Genomic DNA, 20,935 nt, shown 5'->3' with positions numbered 1-20,935 from the left:
GGCCATGGGCATAACCCGGGGAGGAGCAGACTCAGAGATGAGCCTCTTGCCCTTCTGCAGCTCCGCGGGCTGGCACTAAGGGGCACGTGGGCTCTGTTGTCTGGGCAATGGCATCGGAGAAGGCAGACTTCAGCCTCCTGTGAAGCTGTCCTTTCGGCTTTTACTTTGCTCCCTCCTTGCCCACCCTCTCCCCCTCAGAGCCCAGCACTGGCACTGCGGAGCAGGCAGGGACCTACCAAGTGCCTCCACGTCCCAGGACCTGGGCTGAGCCACTGTCTCAAGTGTGAGGTGGGGTTACTTTGATAACAGTTTAGAGATGAGAAAGCTGCGGCTCTAGGAGGGGGTAACTTGCCCAAGGTCACCCTGCAAGATAGTGGCAGAGCCAGAATTCAAACCATAATCTGCACCAGGCAGTTAGTAGTTCACCAAAAACTAGAAGCCGCAGACTGTCACTGGAGGGACCTGAGAGGGGAGGATCCCTGACCCGGGAGGAGGGCTGGCCGCTTCCAACATAACAACAGCCAGGGCCCCAGGCCAAGGCCCAGAGTCCACCAGGCACCGCCCCCTGCCCCCCACCCCACCCCACCAAAAAAAAAATAAAATAAAACCTCAGCAGGATACTTAGAAGCCTCCCTGGGGCGAACTGCCACAGGGCCACTCTGTTCTGGGCCTGCTAGCCATAAGGTTGAATAACCTGGCCCAGAGAGGCAGGATGGTCTATGCCAGGCCTGGCTGGCCTCATAGCTTGCCCCTAGATGCCCTCCACAGGCTTCTACCTTTCCAGTTTCTCCCAGCCTTCAGAAGCTCTGTTCTCCAGTGTGATGCTACCCTCCAGTGTGGACGTCTCCCCTCTGAGTTCTCTACTTGGGGGCCACATCTTCTCTGCCCCTGGCACTCATGTTCCGTAGATGCGGCCCTCCGTTCAGCACTCTGTCCACTGCCCAGGGAGGGAAGCCAACCCTTTCGGTACGCCCACCCTCAGCTGGACCCTGTGCAGGTCAGGGGCGCTTTAGAGCTACCTGGCTCTGGACTTCATACTCTCTTCTCCCCACTCTGCTGACCCTCGTCTGGCTTTCCAAGGGAGAGGGAAGGGCCAGACAGGGACTCCATGTGGAAGTCCCCTGTCGTCCACAATCCGTTCTGCACCCCTGAGCTAGCCTTTTCCCAAGGTAGCTAACATGGTACAACTGTCTGGGGAGGGGCCGTGAGCATCAGGTGGCCAGGCGTCCAGTTTGGCAGGACCAGCTCGGGGCTGTGACGTCACAGACAGGGAAAGCAAGCCTCCAGGGAAGCGTTAGCAGCCTATGAAACCCTGTCAAAGGCAAACTGTGACGTACTTGAGGCCATTTGGTGAATGCTTAATGTGAGGGACCAGAGTCCCTCACATTATCGATCAGTTTGCCACTGGTCCTCTTTCTCAGGCCTGAGAAAGAGCTGGCAGGTAATTCAAGCTCCTGAAGAAGCCAGGTGGGCCTGGGCAGGACCGTGAGGTTCAGGTGAGGGGCTGAGCAGCCTCAAAACCTAGTTGCCACCACACCCCTAATTCTCCCGAGGGGCAGCTGGACTGGCGGGGCTGAGCCCCGGGCCCACCCTAGAAGTCTGGGCTCTCTGCGCACGTGGGACTCCCCACCTACTATCCTAGTCTGGTGCTAAGTCTGGACAGAGAGGAGGAACAGAGAACAGATGGAGAGTCTAGAGACTGCACTCTAGTCCAGGGCTTTCTCCTCCGGGTGGTTGGGGGTCCCACTCCCCTTAATCCCTGTGTGTCCATAGCCTCTCTCACTGCACTCATCACCTGCCTCCCCCATCGGACTCCTTCCAGCAGACCCTGAGCTCCTTGGGAGCTGCAACGGGGTTTGGATTAGCCTCACCAGCCCCAGCAACCAACACAGGAAAGGTCTGCTGAGCACAAATGAACTAAACCCACAATCAACCTTCCTTTCTCAGAGACAATCCTGGTTTCCACGCCCTGCTCCGCCCTCATAGGTCACGGGGCTGCACAGGAACCAGCACTGTGGGGTCCATGAGGTATAACCACCACCCAAAGGCCCTGCTGGCTTCATGTGCAGAGGCTCAGAACCCTGAGGCCCATGAGCAGGGCAGAGAGGCAGCAGAGGGCCCCAGGAAGAGCATGGATATGCTCTTCCATGAAGCCCTGGCCCTTCCACTCACGAGCTACGGCCCATCCCTGACCCTCAACCTCCTTACAGAGGGTTAGGAAGATCACATGAGATGATGTGTGAAGAAGACTTACACACAGTTAAGTGTCTGATCCAAAGATCCATGGGCTTGGATAGAAAAAAAAATGACATCTTAATTTTTACCTATCTCTGATGGAAATGTAGTATTTCCTTCATTTACTAATGTAATAACAGACCACAGTAGTATCGGCAGTGTTGTTAACAGTGACACCAATGGGAAACAAAGGTGTTGGCCCAGGCCAGATAGCTCAGTTGGTTAAAGCATTGTCCTGATATACCAACGTTGTGGGTTTGATCCCCGGTCAGGGCACATACAAGAATCAACCAATGAATGTGTAAAGAAGTGGAACAAGAAATCGATGCCTCTCTCTCTCAAATCAATCAATAAATATCAATCAATCAATCAATAAAAAAGTAAAATATGTCTATTGAAAGAAAGACAACAAAGGTATTTTTATATCACATTTGTAGCAGTTGCAGATACCTTGTAACTCACTTATTCTCATCACTACTTAAGAATTAGAGTAATGATTACTCCTGCTGCTGAAGCTTTGTATTTACTGTGATAATAAGGCGCAGCCCTGGCTGGTGTGGCTCGGTAGATTGAGCGCCAGCAGCCCAAGGGTTGCTGGTTCAGTTCTCGGTCAGGGCACATGCCTGGGTTGTGGGCTGGGTACCTGGCTGTGGCACTGTGAGAGGCAACCAATGGATATTTCTCTCACATATCGACAGATGTTTCTCTCCCTCTCTTTCTCCCTCCTTGCCTCTCTCTCTAAAAATAAATAAATAAATAAAATCGTTTTCAAAAAAGCACGTGGGTTACTATATGTGTAATTTGATTTCTTCTTTTTTTAATTCTCAATATGTTCGTTGGGTTTTTAAAAATATTTTTTCTTTTATTTATTTATTTCTTTTTAGAGAGAGGGGAAGGGAAGGAGAAAGAGAGGGAGAAAAACATCAGTGTGTGGTTGCCTCTCACATGGTCCCCAGTGGGAACCTGGCCCACAACTCAGGCATGTGCGCTGACTGGGAATCGAACTGCAACCCTTTGGTTCACAGCCCGTGCTCAATCCACTGAGCTAGACCAGCCAGGGCTGTTCAATGACTTTAGAGAGAGGAAGGACGAGGGAGAAGGAGAGAGACAGGGAGAGAGAAAGAAAATCAATGTGAGAGAGAAACATCGATTGGTTGCCCCCTGTATTCACCCCGACTGGGGATCAAACCCACAACCTAGGTGTGTGCCCTGACCAGAGATCAAACCTGCAACCTTTTGGTGTATGGGATGACACTCTGACCAACTGAGCAACCTGGCCAGGGCTAATTTGATTTCTTAAAGTGTGCATATTTATATTTAAATATCATCAGTTTTCAGTATCAGTGGCCACCTTCGAAACTCAATGTACTTTGTATTACACCCTTGAAAGCATTGGGCAAAGTTTACGGCCTTTTATCAGGATGCCAGAGGAAGTCTATGGCAGAAAAAACGGGGAAGAGTCTCGCTGCTCCAGAGGGAGGCTGCCGGGGAGGGCCACACCAGCCTCTACAGCACCAGGAGAGCATCTGCCAGCAGATGTGGGTGGCAGCAGGAGGGAGAGACTGGGCTGCACAGGGCAATAATTAGCAGCAGCTCAGCAGACCCGCCCATCCAACCAGGCTTGGCTCCCACCTACACGAGGGCGTTGGGAAGATGCTGGGCCGGTTTCTGGGCTGTGGTTGGGTTTGATGGATTGTTAACCTACTGCTCGGAGCCAGTGCCTGTTGGTGCCGCATGGGCTATGGTTCCATCAGCTGCTCAGTGCCCCATCAGCCAAGCTCTGACCCACTAAGACGGGAAAGTGGCAGCTTCTCTGTGCAAATGGGGACTACGGGAGCTGCTGCATGAGATGAGGCAGGGGCCTGGGTGACTGCACTCTATGGGGTCTTTTCTTGGTCCCACCACTTCCTTCTCATGTGATTCTGGGCAAGGCTCTACCCGTATTCCTGGTCCCCTAGTTTCTATCTGAAAACGAAGGGGCTACGCTATGCTCTCCACTCTAAGGGTCTAAATAAATAGCCGAATGCATGTCAAGATGGGGGTTTGAGCCCCAAGGGAGCCAGTTTGATTTGCCGTATTCCTCAGGTCAGTGTTTTTTTACCTCTTTGGGGCCATATGTCTCTGTAAGAATCTGAGGACAGGCCTGGCCGTGCACTGGTGCTGTCTCAACAGGCCACAGTTGTGGGTGTGATCCCCAGTCAGGGCGCATACAAAAAGCAGCTAATGAATGCATCGGTAAATGGAACAACAAATTGACGTTTCTTTCTCTCAATCTCTCTCTAAAATCAATAAATTAAAATGTTTTAAATAAAAAAAAAGAATATGAGGACAGCAATTGCCTTTGACCCCAGAAAAGGGTGCATATACTCTCACATATAATTTTGCACTTAAGGTTATGGGGTTCATGGACACCCTAAAGTCTGCTCTTGGGCCTAAAGGTGAAGACCGGCTGTTTTAGAGTCTCACTGCACAGCCCCACGGGACCTCTGTGAGTTTTTATTTCCTCACCTGAGAAGAAGGAAGTCACGGAAAAACTTAGCAAGTGTCTGGTACACTGGGTGGGGGAGCTCGATAAGGCCCCCCCAGCCCCCTCCCTCTGCCCTGCACACGGCTGCCCCGAAAACGCAGTCTCAGAGGCCCCCGTGCCTCTTGGAAGGATGGCTGCTCAGCACTGACAGGGTAACTCCTGACAGTGTCATCAGACTGGACAGTCCTGAAGGGTGGGCCCCCCGAGGAACTCGCCCACGGGCCCTGGAATGTACTCTATGCTTCTCTGCAGCAGGTCTGTCTACCTACGTGCTGGGAAAGCCCCTTGTCATGCTGGAAACACAGGGGCCCGGAGAAGAGACGAGGCTGCTGGGAGTGCAAGCCCGGGCCTGGGCCCTCTCCTCCCACACAGTCCTCGGTGTCCTGACCCTGGTCGGGACGGCAACCCGGGGAGCGAGGGCCCCAACCTGGACCTGCAGAAGCACAAGTGTGGGAGGTGCTCAGAGAGGAGGGGGCGGCGGTAGATGGGCTGTGGGAGGCAGCCAGGGAGTGTGTTCAGCAGGAGGTAGGTGACTGTACCCTGTGCTACCTGCTCTCATTCCTTATCTCGAATCTCCACAAAAGCCATGTGAATTAGGCGGCATTTTCCTCACCTTCCAAATGAGGACACTAACTTTCAGACACCTGTATAAGGGCACAGAGCTTGTTAGGACTCAGACCCAGCCATTCTGTGGCCCATGCTCCTCTCACATCTGGAAAGGTGCCTGTGAGAGGTGGGCAGCAGTGGGGACTCTGAGGCTGGAGGGAAGGAAACAGCAGCTGATGTGTCCCCACTGCTGTCCCGAGACAGTAGAGCACCCTGCCAAAGCAACACCTGCCAGGAAATGTTGGTTGGTAGGCAAGGTGGCACGTGGGAAAAACGGAGGCTTTGGGGTCCTGCAGACCTGAGTTCACATCTGTGTGACATTGGACAAATTACTTACCTTCTCTGAGACTTGGATTTCTCACCTGTAAAGTGGGAACTGTACCACCACCTCCCATATTTATGAAACTCACTGAGCCCTCATGCATGCCTAGGGGTAGAGCACTGGACTGCGACCCAAAAGGCAGTAAGAGGGAAGATGCTCTTAGCCCGACCCTGAGCTCCTGTTCTAATCTCTGTTGGGGAGGCGGCCCCTGCGTGCCCTTGCCCTTGAGGCCCCAGCTTACCCAGCACGAGGAAGGACAGGACCCATTGTAGCACCGAGATGACCTGCAGCTGCTTTTCCACTTTGGACCTGTTGAGCCAGGTGATGGAGAAGAGGTCCTGGAGGGCGGAGAGGATGCTGGAGCCAGTGCCTGCGGTAGAGGGGAGACGTCAGCCTGCTGTCCCCTTCCCTCCAGCCTCAGAGTTCCCACCACCAGCCCACCTCCCACAGGTAGCTTCCCAGATGTGAGGAGCATGGACCACAAAACCAGACAGACACAGGTTCAAATCCTAGCCCTGCCACCCAATAGTTAACAATTTCTGGGCTGTTATGTGTCTGCCTCCCTGTGCCCCAGTTTTTATACCTACCCAGTGGGAATGGTGTCCCCTCACAGAATCATTTTGGAGACCAAGTGAGGTAGCCAAAGAGGCTAGGGGGAGGCTCTCCATAGCTGCCAGCTCTCTTCCTTCCCACCACCCCTACCAAACACATGTCCCTGTCCTCTATCTGGACCTAGTACAAATATTTAACCTTTGGTATCTATGTCTGTGAGGCCAAGGACAGAGTTTCAACATCCAATTCGCAATGTTTTTTTCTCCAACTGTACTTTGAGTGCCCTGGGTCCCTACCCCACCCTTTACCCCCAGGACTGACACCCTTTTGAAGGCACTGAGCACCCTTGCCTGCAACCCCAACACCACCAAGCCCACAGCCACTAGCACGTCCAGAGGGATTTATTTACACTTTCAGCTCCCTCTCAGTGCCCTCAGTCTGGGGCTCGGAGAGAAACCAGGCCAGAGCTTTGCTTCCGCAAAGGACCTGCTGGCCATGGAGCTTCAGGCAGCCGGGGACACCGAGGGCTGCAGTTGCACTGACTACTGAGCAAGTGCCGAGCCTGGAAGTTAGGACAAGATGTGTTCACTTAATTAGCTCTGTGGCGGTGCCCTGAGGATGACACCCTGGACTTCAGTGACTGAGGGACAGTGGGACCAGAAAGCCTGGTGACAGCAAGATAGGCAGCACTGGAAGTGAGCACAGCAGAGGGGTCCTAATCCACACCCAACTCCTTCCAGAAGCTGGGCTAAAGGTGGGGGCCACTTCAAACCCCACGTCCACTGAACCCCAACTGCACGCCCCTCACTCAACACATCTTCACCAAGTGCCTTCTGTGTTCTAGTTAAACATTCCTTCACATCCCAACTCTGCAAGGCCCTGCGCACAAGTCACAATCTGGCCCTTGAGGGCCCCATGACCTTTCACCCTGACCTGCTGCTGGGGGTCGGCGGGTAGAAGGATTTAGGGGCTCACAGTCAAGCCTTTGCATTTCTTCAAAATCTGCAGAGCAACAAGGCCACAGCAGAGTTTAGAAAGGGACAGAACTGTTATCAGCTAGAAGTCAACAACCACTCTGACCTTTAGGAGGAACACAGACAAGTCAAGGCAGACAGACGAGTGCGGTCCCCTCTGCCTGGTCCAATGGGTCAGCAGGAGGGGGCCTGGGACAGCAGGGCTTGGACACCAGTCCGAATCTTGGATCCGACCGCTACTATGACCCCAGGCAAGACCAGCAGGGCTCCCTGACATGTCCCCAGGGCATGGCACATACTGGGTGCTCAGCAGCCCCTCTGAGATAGCAGTATGTGACTCACAAAAGCACCTGAAGAGGCTGGGCCACAGAGGCATTCCAGAGGCTTCGCCCCAAACTGCTCTTCCACTCTTTCTCTATAAAAACCCTACGTCACAGGTCCTTCCCACCTCCACACTTTCCCGACACCCACTCTGGGGACTGAGGGCCCTCGGGAGTGACCTAGAATCGCCCAGCTGGACCATCAGGGAGACTGAGGAGAAGGGCACTGACTTGCACCAGGTTGTTCAGGCAGCAGGGCCAGGGTTGGAATCCAGGATTCCTGCCCGCTGCCCAGGGCACCTCCTATTCCCCCACAGCAGGTGCCAAGCGCCCATGGGACACAGTGGCCCAACAGTGGGCTGTGCTCAGGACCTGGTAAAACCTGTCCAGAAGCGGGCAGTGGACTGGGGAGGCACATGAGGGAGGGAAGTGAGGCCTCAGCAGTCCTAAACTCCTGATTCAAGGTCTGGAGCAGTGGCCCGGGTAGCTAAGAGCGGGCTACAGGGTGGGCGAGGCCCTGCTCTGGATCTGGGTCTGGGGCAGGCTGGGTGCTCTGGCTGGAAGGAAGGCAGAATGGACTCTAGCACCTTCCTACTCAAAGTGTGGTCACTTGAGCTGCTTAAAAATGCAGGATCTGGGGCCCCAGTTTGGAACTGCTAAATCAAAACCTGCATTTTAACAAGTTTCTAAGTCCAAAGTCTCAGGCCAAGTAAGTCTGGGGTGAGGGCAGGGCTGGGGAAAGGAACTGGGGGCCTCCACCTTCACAGTTCAGGGGAAAGAAGGCATCGGAGGGAAGGACATTAGACACTTATTTGCCCACTTCCTACTGCAAACAGGACCTCAAGGCCAACAGCCTGAGGAGTGCTTAAGCAAAGGGCTGGGGTCAAGCCCCCGCCTTTGTGTCGGGGCCAATCAGCTGGCTGCATTCATCACCACTGTGCTGAGTGCTCCTGCTCGGGGTGGGGCTGGGCACCTAGTGATTCCACACTGGTATCATATCCCCCACGGAAACGACTGCAAAGACCTGGGTCTGCTAAGCTCAGTAAAGGTTTCTCACAACGAGCTAAGGGCCAAGTGCAGGAACTGCAGGCCCCTTTGTCCAACCCTCACCCAGGCAGGAAGAAGAGGGCGTAAGGGACCCCCACAAACCCCACAGCACACTGGCCAGAGCCAGGCTTCTCTCACACTACCTAGACTGTTCTTACCCAGCCTGGTCCCACTACAGCCCACAGCCAGCTCTGCCACAAAGTGGGAAATGCAAAGTCCCCTGAGGAATGGCAAGTACCCCTGTGGGAGCCCAGGAAGGGGCAACCGCTGTGCTCCTCCGGCTTGGGCCCACTCAGCTGGCTCCTGGCCGCAAGATTCCAGCCTGGCTGACCACAGAGCTGGGCCCCAGGAGCTGGCCTGTCCCATTTTGATGGTGATAAAAATGGCTTGGGGAAGTGACATGACCAAGGTCACTAGGTCAGAGAGTGGCAGGGTTGGGCTCGATTCAGCCCCGACTTTCAGGGCTGCATCCTGTTGCTATGCTGTGGGTCCCCCTGTTCCTTCTGTCTTCTCCCCACAATAAAGCAGGGGAAGGCTGGGAGGAGACGGTGGGGTGGGGTGGGGGGCAGGTGACCTGTCTTCCCTCAGGGGCAGTCCAGGAGCAGGCTCAGTGGCAGCAGGGCCCGGGGTTCCAGGCCCAGCTGCATGCACATAGAGCTGTTATGTTGGCCAAGTTGCCTCACCTCTCTGGGCTTCGGTTTCCCCATCCATATGATGTGGGTAGGGAGGATGGACTCTACAATCTTCCTGACTGCTTGCACTCTGGTGTGCCCCTCCTGAGGACACCGCCAAGAGGCTTGCCACCTTGTGACAGCCCTGGTACAGTTGCCCAGCAGGTGGGAGGTGAGGGTTCCACTAGGTACCCCCAGGCCTCTGCCAGCCCTCACGGCTCAGCAGTCAGTGCCCCTCTGCCCTGGCTGTGGGTGGGAAGGGTCCAGCAGAAGCTAGTTGAATGCCAATGCTACAGTCAGATGACACCACTGCCACCTTCACACCCAGTCCCAGGTGGGGCCAGCAGGGAGCCTCGGCATCCAGCTAAGTTCCAGCTCCCATCTGCTCCTTGCCACCCGCCCCCGGCCTCCCTCGGTACACCTCCCTCTCTGCACACCCTCTTAGCACCAGTCCCACCACAGCCAGTGTCTGTTCACCTGGCCTTCCTCCTCTGCCAGCGTCTCCCGGGCACCAGGGTTCGGACCTGATTCATCTATGTGGCCAGAGCCCTGTACAGGGCCTGTGACAGAGGAGCTCATAGAGGTTCACTACATGAGTGAACAAACCCATAGGCCCCAGGGGCAGATAAAGGCCTGCATGTCCACGTTAGACTACGCTGCCTACCAGGAAGGCCCCCACCCCATCACTGAGGACACTGGAGCTGGGGTGGAGGAGGCGGGGAGGGGGGGCTGCTCTCACCATCCCTGAGCATGAGTTTCCCCACCCGTGAGAAGAACAGAACCCCTACCTACAGAGTGTCTATTTTCATGGAGGGAGACAAGGCAGGCCAAAGAGTGAGCTGGCTAGTGCTATAGAGAAAATTTCCCAGTAGCCAATTCCAATAGCTGCTCCCAGGTCCTGCTTATTGTTGGCTCCTAGATTTGGGAGGGCAGAGGGGGTGGAGAGGCCAGAGGCCTGAGCAGCTCTCTTGCACCCAGAACGGAATCCCCTCCCCTCAAGTCTACATGGGGCTTCATGGTCCACAGCATTCCCCAGGAAGGTAGACAAGGCAGGAATAGGCAAACCCATTTCACAGAGAAGGAAACTGGGGCAAGGTGAAGCCAAAAGAGGTTAGGCCGTTTGCTTGAGGTCAGGATGTAGGGGTACCAGGACTCAAGGCAGGTGTTTGGGCTCTGAGTCCCTCATTTCCATGATGCCACGCTGTTGAGGGCTGGTCCCCAAACCAAGCCAGTCCACACCCAGACTCCAGGGACACACCCCCAGCTGAGGGAGGGCTGCCTGCTGTGCCCCACTCCACACCCCAGTCTGGTGGGGACACTCTCCTATAGACTGGCTGTGCGATGAATGTGAACCTCACCCCACCCACATGTCCCGACAAACTGAGCTCCTGCTGCAAGGGCTGAGCCAGGACTGCTGGCCGCAGTGGGGCTGCACACCCTCGGCCGGGGCTCGGCTCAGGGATCAGTACAGGTGTGTCCAAACACCTCCTTGCCCAACATCTGATGGCGGAGTGACTAGGGAGGCCACCCAGGGCTGATGAAAACAGGGTTTCCTCTCAAACATGCCCGAGGGGCAGGGTCTGACCTCTAGTTCCCATAATCTGAAAAAGGGTCCTGGGTCAGCTCGGCCCGTGCCTGGCTCTGTGACCTTGGGCATGATGCTGAGCCTCTCTCAGCTTCAGTTTTCTCATCTGCTAAATGAGGACAATGATCCCAACTCGCAGCACCGCTGGGCAGACTAAATGAAGAAAATGCATGTAAGGTACAGCTGGCATCTGTTGGGCCGTCAGGTGGTAGCTGCCGTCATTGCTTCTATCACTGACCAGGGCAGGGAGGGCATTGATGGTGAGCAGCCACAGAGTGGTTATGAGAAGAGGGAACAGTGAGCACGGCGACAGGGGTGGCTCCAAGGCCTTGGCAGGGCCCCGAAGACAATGTCTGGGAGGCAAAGAAGAGGAAAGTGGGCACCGTGGTTAGAAGCGACTGTTGGAGAGACTCAGAGGGAGCTGTAAAGAGGCAGGCCCGAAGAGAACGTTCTAGGACCCAGGAACGGTGGTTTCACGGTTAATCCCAGTGAAGCGGAGAACAGAGGAGTCAGAAAGGGCTACAGTCGTCAGGAATGGCTTCCAGAGGAGGCAGATGGGGCCAGACGTAGGACTGAAGGGGGGAACCGTTAGGAGGTGGGAAGTGCTGTCCTGGCCCCTGGGGAAACAGCAGCAAACACAGCGTAGGAAATCTCCCCAGTTAGAGGTTAGAGCCAGGTTAAAGCTGTACATTCTGCTGGGGAGAGAGAAAGCTCTGATGTAGTGTCAGGCAGCGATGAGAGCTTTGAAGAAAAATCATTCTGGGGTAGTGGGCTAGAGAGAGGGGCAAGAGGACTCTGTGATGGGTGGAGAGGAGGGCTGAGCACGGCCAGCCTCGGGGGGAGGCAGGAGCACAAGGGTCGTGTCTGTGGACAGCCCACACTGCTTCCTCCACCACCATCAATGCTGACATTTTGGGGGACCGTGCACCAACCTGGGACGACGCAAAGGACCAGAAGTTAGGCATCAGGAGGATCTGGCCCCTAACTCGAAAGAAGCGTAGCCTCAGTGAGTCACTTCCTGTGCAAGTCTCAGTTTCCTCATCTGTACATTGGGGCTAATACCTACCTCAGCAGGCTGCTGTGAGGATTAAATGATAATGCATAGGCAAGAGCGTCATAAAAAGGAAAGACCTGTGTGGATGCCAGACAATTATCACGTGAGCCTCAGTGTCCCCTCTTGTCTAATGGGTACAGCAACCTTTGTCCTGCCTCAAAGTGCAGGCATCAGCAAACTTGGGATTCGCACCCTGGCTCCGACCTCTTTCCTGCTGTGAGACCCTACAAGTCCCTACCCCATCTGAGACTCAGTGTCGTCCTTAGTTATGACCCAGGATTGTTGTGAAGGATCCTAACGACTCATGGAAAAGGCCCAAACAATGTCTGGCACATCTGCCACAGACCCAGAAAGATGCCAGTGAGGTCACAGACATGTGAACGGCCTCTGTGAGTGGGGACGTCAACCTGCTCACATCCCCAGAGGGATGTGCCCGTGGGGCCCACCTGCCCTGGGCCACCAGCTGCTAAGTAGACTGTGGGGAAGTCACCTCAAGCTACTCTAAAGAACTGGGTGCAAGTATTGTTCGGAGGCAGAGGATGGACATACTGACACCCTGACTGGCTCTTCTAGCCCCAGGGAGGCCAAAGAAGCTAGGCCAAGTGCCAGAGAGATGCCACATCTTCAAGGTGAGAGGCAAGCTTTCTCCCAGGCCCTCAGGTGGCTGTCAGTGGGACTCTACTCGGGCGATGATGAGAGGCTTGGTCATGGCTCTGGAGGGTTATGCCTGTTATTTTGGAGCCCGAATCCAGGGCTGGGCTTCCGCAAGACCTGCCCACAAGCCTGTCCCCATTCTGTGTCTTACCACATGCTCAGCCAGACATTCCTTCTCTCCCGGAAGTCTTCCTTCATTCATGGCCCTGCCCACATTCCCCACAGGTAGACTTCTGCACCTACAAGTCCAGTCTGGCCACTGGTTCAGCACCAGCCTGGCACTGAGGGCTGGCCCCTTGGAGGCCTTCCACGCCACTTGGGGCTGACGCTTCTTGGGGGAAGCCTTCCTCTGCCCACCCCACATGCCCCCACCTCAGCTCCCCCTCTACTCAGCCTTTTCTCATTGTGGAACAAGTGTGCATTTGTTTGCAGGGACTATGTCTTCTTTATCTGCCCAGCACAGGGTCAGGTACACAGCAGGAGCTCAATCAATGTTGACTGAATGACTGGATGCTCAAGGGGATGGAGACGAACAGACAGGGCCTGGAACAGAACAGAGGTATGCCCCATCCGCAGCTGACCAGCCTGGGCCGTGACAAAGGGTCAAATGGAACTTTCTGGGAAGTCAGGAGGGAAAGGTACTCTCCAGCTGGAGGGGGTGTGTGAAAGGCAGGGTAAAGGCAGAAGGCTCTAGAGGGAGGGGGAGAAGAACCAAGTCCAAATATTAACACGCACTTAACAGTGCTTCCCTGGTACCCAGTCCAGGCCAGGGGCTGTAGCAGCGTGCTGCCAGACCCTGCCTCTGCTTCGGGGGCCCTGCGGGAGGCCGAGTTCTGCCTCAGGGCTACCTCCCCTAGCTATGAGAACCTCAGGAGACAGGGCTGTGAACAATTAGGCACAAAGGGCCAGGTCGGAGCCAAGGAATCTAGAGGAGGCCCCCAACCCAGCTGGGGGATATTCTCTGGGAGCCTTCTTGGAGGAGCTAACAGGTCAGGCGAGATGTAAAGGATGAGTACGAGTGTGCCAGGCTGACAGGAGGCAGGTGCACGGTCAGGCACCAGAGCCCTGCAAAGGCCTGGAAAGGAGGGGGCATAAGTTTGAAGACTTAACCACAGATGCTCGGGGACCCTGGGCCTCCTCCAAGCTTCTCTAGTTCTCAGTTTCCCCACTGGCACTGAATTTGGAGATTGGGTGAGACCTAGTGAAATCTGAAGTCCTGACAACTGGAACCTTCTGTGCTCTGCTAGAATGTACTAAGGAATTTTTATCAGTAAGAGATCCCTCTAAAGAGACTATAAGCCCCTCCTCGGGCTACTCCGTAGACCTGAATTTTCAAGCGCTTGCTTTCCCTGAAGGAGGGGAAGTCCTGGGAGGAGAGATCAAGGAAGTGGGGCTCTTAGGGTTCCATGTACCCAACACGTCGGAAAGGTAACCAGGACAGTCCAGATTATTGCTGAGGACCCCAATGGCCCGCTTTCCCCACCCCCACCTTCTGACACATTAAAAAATAGCTACTGAAGTGGGAGGGGTTGCCATGGCAACACCATCCGCCTGTACCTACGTCACCAAGGAGTTCTCAAAATAGGTCCCCATCACAACGTATGAGCAAGTGTGGGGAGCTAAGTTCTTCTGGGGCACTTCCTGGGCCCCCAGCAGGACCTGAGCCCTTTTTCGCAAGAACACATTGAGAACAAGAACAGGAAGAGATCGGCCCCCCACGGCCCCGCAGCAGTCAAGCAGAGGACTGGACTCATTTCTGCAGTAGATAAGAAATGAGCCTGAGGAAGCCCGTCCCAGCCAGCCCCCCTCACTCACTGCACAGGTGAGGAAGTCCAGGTTCTAATAGGGCAGGATCTGCCCAAGTTCCCACAGGAAGCAGAAGCAGAGTGAGGCTTCTGGCCCTTCGCACAGGGCTATTAAATATACTCTAATTTGAGAGTATAAAATGTGAAAGGAATTCATATTTTCTACTTCTGCTGATTTGCCCAAATGGTTCGTGGGTTCATCTTCCTTGGGTCTGCAGTATAACCTAGGCAGTTACTCTCAGGACGCTTTTGCCCATTTCACAGATGAGGAGAATAGGAATCAGGAAGGGGTCCCGGCTTGCTGAGGCTTTGCAGCAGTTCAGGGCTGAGTAGGGGCTGAACAGACCCCAGGCCTGACTCCTAGCCCCAGCCCCTCAAATCTACTAGCAGCAGCTCCATAGCAGGAGCCCCCAGAAGTGGCAGAGGCCAAGAAACCAAGTGCACCAGGTTCCTTTTCTCCCCAGGCAGGTGTAGATGAGCCACCAGGCCCAGATACGGCAGCCTGTCTCTGCCCCTTAGCATACATACCAGGACTCCAAGCCAGACTGGGGACCGGGAGGCCCTGCAGTCAGACTGCCCCTTCCACCCAATCTCATGCCTCCATTTATGCCATTCCCTGTGCCTGAAAGTTTCTTCCTGCCTTGCTAATGCCTATTCATCTTTCAGTATTCAGGCTGAATGTCACCTCTTCCAGAAAGCCTTCCCTGAGCCCAAGATGATTAACTGTCCCACCCTCACCTCCAGGCTTCCACAGTTCCCCTTGCTTCATTCTCTGACACTGTGTGGGTCACTGCGTATGGCCATATTATGTACACCCCTTAGTCCCACTTCCTCAAAGGCAGGGCCCAGGGCCGACCAACCTGTGTGCAGCCCAGGATCTAACTCACAGGAGGTGCTCCATCAACAGGCTGAAGGGGCCCCACCGTGCTGAGGCCTCCTGGGTGGCCCAGAGCAGAGCCCGCCACTCTCCACAGTGCTCGGGGCCTGCTGTGCAGAGTCACACGGGATAGACGACAGGGACTACCTTGAGTGCCACAGGTTGGTTTACAAAGCACTTTCCATTCACGCTCGCTTTCTTGAGGGTTTGAGATTTCTGAGCCTATATTACAAAGGGAGTGAGACCCCCAGAAGGGAAGTGAGCTGCCCATCAGGTCCCAAAGGGAAGCGGGGGCTGGAATTCTAGCTCTCTGGCTTCTAAGCCCTGGAAGCAATGAGGGGGGCCCTGGCGAGCCATGCTCTGCCCACTTTGCACTCAGCCCTAGAGCCGGCTTGGGCTGAGACTGTGGGTGTCTCCAGGGCAGGGAGCAGCCACAGCCCCAGCGCAGGCAGACCCAGAGGAGGCCGGGGAAGAATGAGGAATCACACAGAGCTTCCTGCCAAGAGGGACAGGGCAGCTCTCAGGAGGGATGAGGACCCACTAATGATTCATTCACTCAACAAATATTTGCTGGTCACCTACTATATTCCAGGCACTGTACTGCAGGCCCGAGGGTACAACACTGAGAAGGACAGAGAAGGTCCCTGTTTCCAAGGGGCTGACATTCTTATGGAGAGACAATGACCTAAACAGGTAAGTCCACATAATAATTTATGTAATGATAAGGATTATAAAAAAAAATAAAACAAGATGTTGGAGGCAACTCGGGGGGCGGCTTTCTAGATGCATGGTCTGAAAAGGCCTATGAGGGGGACTGAACAGTAGGAAGCCAGCCGTGCAAAGATGTGGGCAGAAGGGCAGCACACACAGCCCCCGAGCAAGGCAGGGCTGCACTGGTGGGATGCTGCAGGGACGGGAAGACCGCCGGCCATTCCCCAGTGCAGCGTGGGAGGAGATGAGGCCAGGAAGCAGTGGAGCTGCTCGCATGGGGCTTCATGGCCACAGGGAGGAGTCTGGGAGGTTTAAAGTGGGATGAGGGGCAACTGGCAGTCCGCCTGGCGTCCACGCTCTGAGGGCTCGCGGGGGCGCCGTCCATGGGGGCAAGCTGAGGCATGAGGGCTTCCTCAAAAATCAAAAAGCCTGGGAGGGTGGCCTGCCACCCACATCACTAAAACTGGGAGCAGCTGAGCACCTACAATGGCAGAGCCCTGTGCTCAGCCCTTTGCTGCCTCACCACACTTCCCTCTTGGTTTAAGGGAGCAAGTCACAGACAGGAGATGGGCTTGGGTTCTAACCCTGGCTCTGATAACTCCAGACCAGAGCCTTCTCTCTGGGGCACTCAGTGTCCCATCTGTAACTGAAGGTGTAGGCCAGATCCACTGTTAACAGATAGTTATGCTTTTATGACTCAAGTATTGCTACTGTATTTGGAGGCAGGAGGAGGGGGGTGGGGCAGGATTTCCACACTGGCTACTGACTCACCCAGCCTGCTAGTAAATATTACTCTTGGCCCTTCTTTCCCAGCCCAGATGAGCCATTGGCATCACAGATAACCGAAAAGTAGCCTCTGTGCAGTGGGGAAGTTGGACAGGGGAGGGCGAAAGCTACAGCAAATTAGGGAAGAGAACATCAGAATGACGTTCTTATCCTACAATTCAGGACTGAGTTAGTTAACTGCCACCCCTCGGTTCCAGAGTTACCCCCAACAATCTAGCCTCTTAGTTTCACCCCCCCCCCAGTGATGGGGAGCTTCACCCCCACCCACGCTGAGCCTGCTGCAGTCCTCAACAGCTATTAGAAAGAATTCCTCCAATACAGCAAAACCATATGAGCCCATAAACCCACCCCTGCGCCAGGCCTTGCTGTTTGAAACCATACACAACAGATCATCTCGGAACATCACTGGGGCTGCCACCATCTCATGCTGGGTCATGGGTTGAAGCCCGGGGACAGAGGCAGGCATCAGAGGGCTCTGACCAGAAGAGCCTCCTGCCCAGGGATGAAGGCAGGGATGCAAATGTGCCTAACTCTGCAGCCTCTACCCCAACACAGGACAGTCCTTCAGAGATTAAAAAATATCAACACAGACTCCCACCTCCCTCCTGACAGACACCCACCCACCCATGCTCCCATAGCTGGCCTTTTCTTGTGGTCAAGGAATCAGGCACTAAGGTATCTATTCAATCTCTCACCCATTGCAGGACTTCCCTTCTCAGAATCCATGGTCTCTCCTTGAACACCGCCACTAACAGGGTGTTCACCACCTCACAAGGGTGGCACCTCATCTACAGAGGCAAACCGGGACACTGGAGAGTGTTGTCAAGGGCCAAGGAGGTAGAAAGCAGGTCTAATGGAGATGTCCAGATAACACAGAATCTGCTTCCGCACCCTCCCCTACTCCACCCAGTCTTTCATCAAAGCAGATCCCAGAGAGCTAAATTGATTGGTTTGTACTTCATACCAGCTCTTGCTACAGCCCATGATAAAATTCTTTGCAGCCAATTAAAAGAACAAAACAAAAACCAGTGTTTGTTTTCAAGATCTGATAACAACACGGGGAAAATGCTCCTGATATGATATTAAGTCACTTGGTCAAAATCATGCCCTAGAAGTCTTCCTAAATAACAAACTCTAGGTCAAACGCATGAGAGTCAAGGTCCCTGGCCCCTGGAAGACGCGGTTCCCAGCCTGCGGGGAGCGAGATGAGGGAAGGGGGTCATCAGGAAGGACCAGCACAGAGAGCATCCCTGGCCCATTCCCTGGAGTCAAAAGCATTTTTTAAAGCCTGAATATGGGTAAGTCCCTTCCATCCCTTCTTATGGGCCCCTAAAGGGCACAGTGAACAGACCAGCACTCTTAAGTGAGAGAAGAGGCTGTCAGAGGCTGCTGGGCCAGGTGCACCGGGCAGCTTAAGCTGCTTGCCCCTCCAGATGGTGACAGCAGCGCGGTGCCTCTCCAAGAGCAAGCAGCACCCAGAACAAGAGGGCAAGCCCTCATAGTGACAATCACACAGGGAGCAATGCCCAGGACACAATTAAACTGATACTGCTCCACAGTGATACAGCCACCAGAATATTGTGTGTGATTTTGAGTAACGGAAGGAAATACTCACGATGTAGCATCAAGAGGGAGAAAATAGGCTTCAGAACTCTATAGCATGCCCTCAACTTTACCTATATAATGTGTACAAATAAAATTATAAAGAACGTACTAAAATGGCAACAGGAAGCTATCTTTGGATAGTTGATACCAGCAATTTTCAATTTTGTCCTGTTTTTCTATGCTTCTCAAAATTCCAATAATCATCACGCTTTATTTTTATAATGAAGGTAGGTGGGATAGGCGATTGCTGGTTGCTAAAGAAAAATCCTAAGTAGGACAGGTTCAGCAAGCAGCATAAAGACTTGGGGGGAGGGAGGAAGGCAGGGAGGGAGGGTTCAAGCAAGACACTCAGACCAGAACAGCTATGTTGACTTCCCAGAGTCTCCTGGACTTGTGTTTAATCCGCTCCTTAAGGCCTTTGTTAAGGATACCTTAGGCAAGGCATGTACTTCCCCAACCTCAGTTCCTCTAACTGCATGGGTGGGGGTGGGGGTGGGGGTGGGAGGTGGAAAGGCTGATCTTCCTCCAGGGGAAAGCTCTGGGGGAAAGCTCTGAAGTTTGATCTCAGCTCTATCCCATTCACCGAGGGCCTCAGCTCCAGAGGCAAGGGCTACGCTGGAGGGCACCCAGGGTCCTCTGCCCACTTTCTACGTGTGCCAGGCTCACAGTTGCTTCTGAGGGAGCTCCAGAGCCTGGGCTGGAGGATGGGTGTTGGACAGAGGACAGTTTGGGGACACCGGGTTCATCAGGCACATCTCTGTCTGGTGGCTGTTTCAGGGGAGTGCAGAAGCCTTGTGACTCTGCCCCATCCAGTCTCTCCCCTTTGCTCCCTCAGGAGAGAGGGGAGAGGGGAGGGGGGAACTGCTAGGGGCCACCAATAATGCTGGGGGCTGGAGAGTTGTCAAATATCCCTATTTCACTGTTGGGAAAAACAAGCTGGGGCAAGGAAAGTGACGTAACAGCGGATGCAAATATCGATGCGTGCTAGAGTGGAGAATGAACCCAGACGTGACTACCATACCAAACTGCCTGGATCAGGCCAGGTAACCATTATTCTTCCCTCATCCCAGACCCAGGTGATCTGCGTGGAAGGGGCGGGGACGGGAACGACAAGCTTTCCCAAAAGGAAAGGAGGTAAGACCTTAACCTACACAGTGGCCAGTCCTCCAGCAGCGTACACTCATTATAAGAACACAATCCAGCTGGCCGTTAGAGCCCTCCCTCACAGCTTTTCCTGAAAACCTTCTTGCAGCTTCATAAACGTAGGACGAGAAAACCCGAAAACCCACGCAGACCCCTTGGTGGTGACAATTTATATCTCCCATACTCTCACCCCATCGCCGTGACAGCACAGACCTTCCATCACGGCCCTCACTATGGGCCGCTCGGGCGGGGTGCTCACCTCGCAGGACCCCGGAGTACGCGGCTATGAGGGTCTTCATGCTGAAGCCGGTGGAGGTAAGGGCCGTGCAGGAAGCCGCCTTACTCTGCGCCCCTGGCCCATGCCCCGGCCACCGGGGCCAGGGCTTCGCGCCGAGGACGGGAGCCGAACGGCGCTGACGCTGGCGCTGCTACAGCAGCGGAGCTGGGAGCTCGCGGCCCTCGGCGGTGGGAGGAGGAGCCGAACCCGAAGCTCCAGCCTTGGCCAGTGAGCTCGCGATTCAGAGCGCTGCATTTTATAACCTCACAACGGGGCGGGGCCCGGTGAAGGCGGGGGCGGGGCTGGGGCCAGCGTTCCAACCCCGGCACGTGCCACTTCCTCCCGAGAGCGTGTCCCGGGCTCTGCTCCGCTGGACCCCCAGCTTTGCAGGGGTGAGCCGGCAAGCGGGCTGGGGGTGGAGGTCAAATCATTGAAAGACGTGAGTCTGCGTTCTGCTGCGTCCTGTATCCGCTCCCCTGCCGCTCTCTTGTGGAGATTGGTACCGCCTGGCTGCCAGACCGTAAACTTGCTGGTGGGAACCGAGCCTGTGCAGGGGGCAAACCAAGGGCGTGTGATCCGGGTGTTGTGTTTTAAGTCTTTTGACAAGGCCTGTCCTTGGCTATAGATGTCGCGGCCCCGCCTCTTGTTGGGATCAGGGATTAGGTAGGTTAAGGTTGGGCTCCTAAACCACCCCAGCTGCCTCTAACTTTCCATCTGTTTGTTAAGAAACAGCACAGAGCATCTACCTGTGCGCTGCCCGAGTGACAGGGATCCAGCCCAGGCCCTACACTTGGGAAGCTCACGTTGGCGATGACGGTGGTGGATGGGGAGGTGTTGGCTGCACAAACACGCTGGCGGCAGTTCTGGGGAAAGAGAGAAGTCCCTGCATTGGGACTAGGTGCACGTCTCTGAGAGGTTAGTGCTCAGCAGCTTCGGAACCAGATAAACCTGGAGTCCAGTTCTGACTCTACCTTTCTCAAATCTCAGTTTCCATATCGGTCAAATGGGAGTAATAACAATTATTTTTGTGAGGTGTTTTGAGAACTAGGCAAGATTGGGTATGAAAACAGCCTGGCATAATGTTGGGCACACAGAAAGGGTTCCCCGATTATTTTCAGTGCACACGGATGAGTATATTGTAGATGGAAGGTGGAGGGAGTCAGGCAGGATAAAGCCTTAGAAAA

At 54.7% G+C, this 20,935-nt stretch overlaps 1 protein-coding gene and 1 long non-coding RNA gene across 2 annotated transcripts in view; one reads left to right on the top strand and one right to left on the bottom strand.

Annotated features, from left to right (window-relative positions):
* The window catches only part of DGAT2 (diacylglycerol O-acyltransferase 2), a 32,187-nt gene extending 12,193 nt beyond the window's left edge, over window positions 1-19,994 (bottom strand). Inside the window, exons 1-2 of the mRNA XM_037038395.1 lie at window positions 19,734-19,994; window positions 5,932-6,060 (exon numbers count right to left, since the gene is read on the bottom strand). Coding sequence (XP_036894290.1) covers window positions 5,932-6,060; window positions 19,734-19,773 — 169 coding nt within the window. The 5' untranslated portion in view covers window positions 19,774-19,994. The remainder of the gene's footprint in view (window positions 1-5,931; window positions 6,061-19,733) is intronic.
* Window positions 821-13,326, top strand: LOC118981596 (uncharacterized). Its single transcript, XR_005065374.1, has 3 exons — window positions 821-899; window positions 13,006-13,011; window positions 13,313-13,326. It is a non-coding gene; the product is annotated as an uncharacterized LOC118981596 (long non-coding RNA).
* Window positions 19,995-20,935: the final 941 nt, after the last annotated feature.

This window comes from Sturnira hondurensis, unplaced genomic scaffold (genome assembly GCF_014824575.4).
Source record: "Sturnira hondurensis isolate 20B ecotype Veracruz unplaced genomic scaffold, ASM1482457v3 Scaffold0024385, whole genome shotgun sequence".
NCBI lineage: Eukaryota > Metazoa > Chordata > Mammalia > Chiroptera > Phyllostomidae > Sturnira > Sturnira hondurensis.
This window is presented reverse-complemented; position numbering and strand designations above follow the sequence as displayed.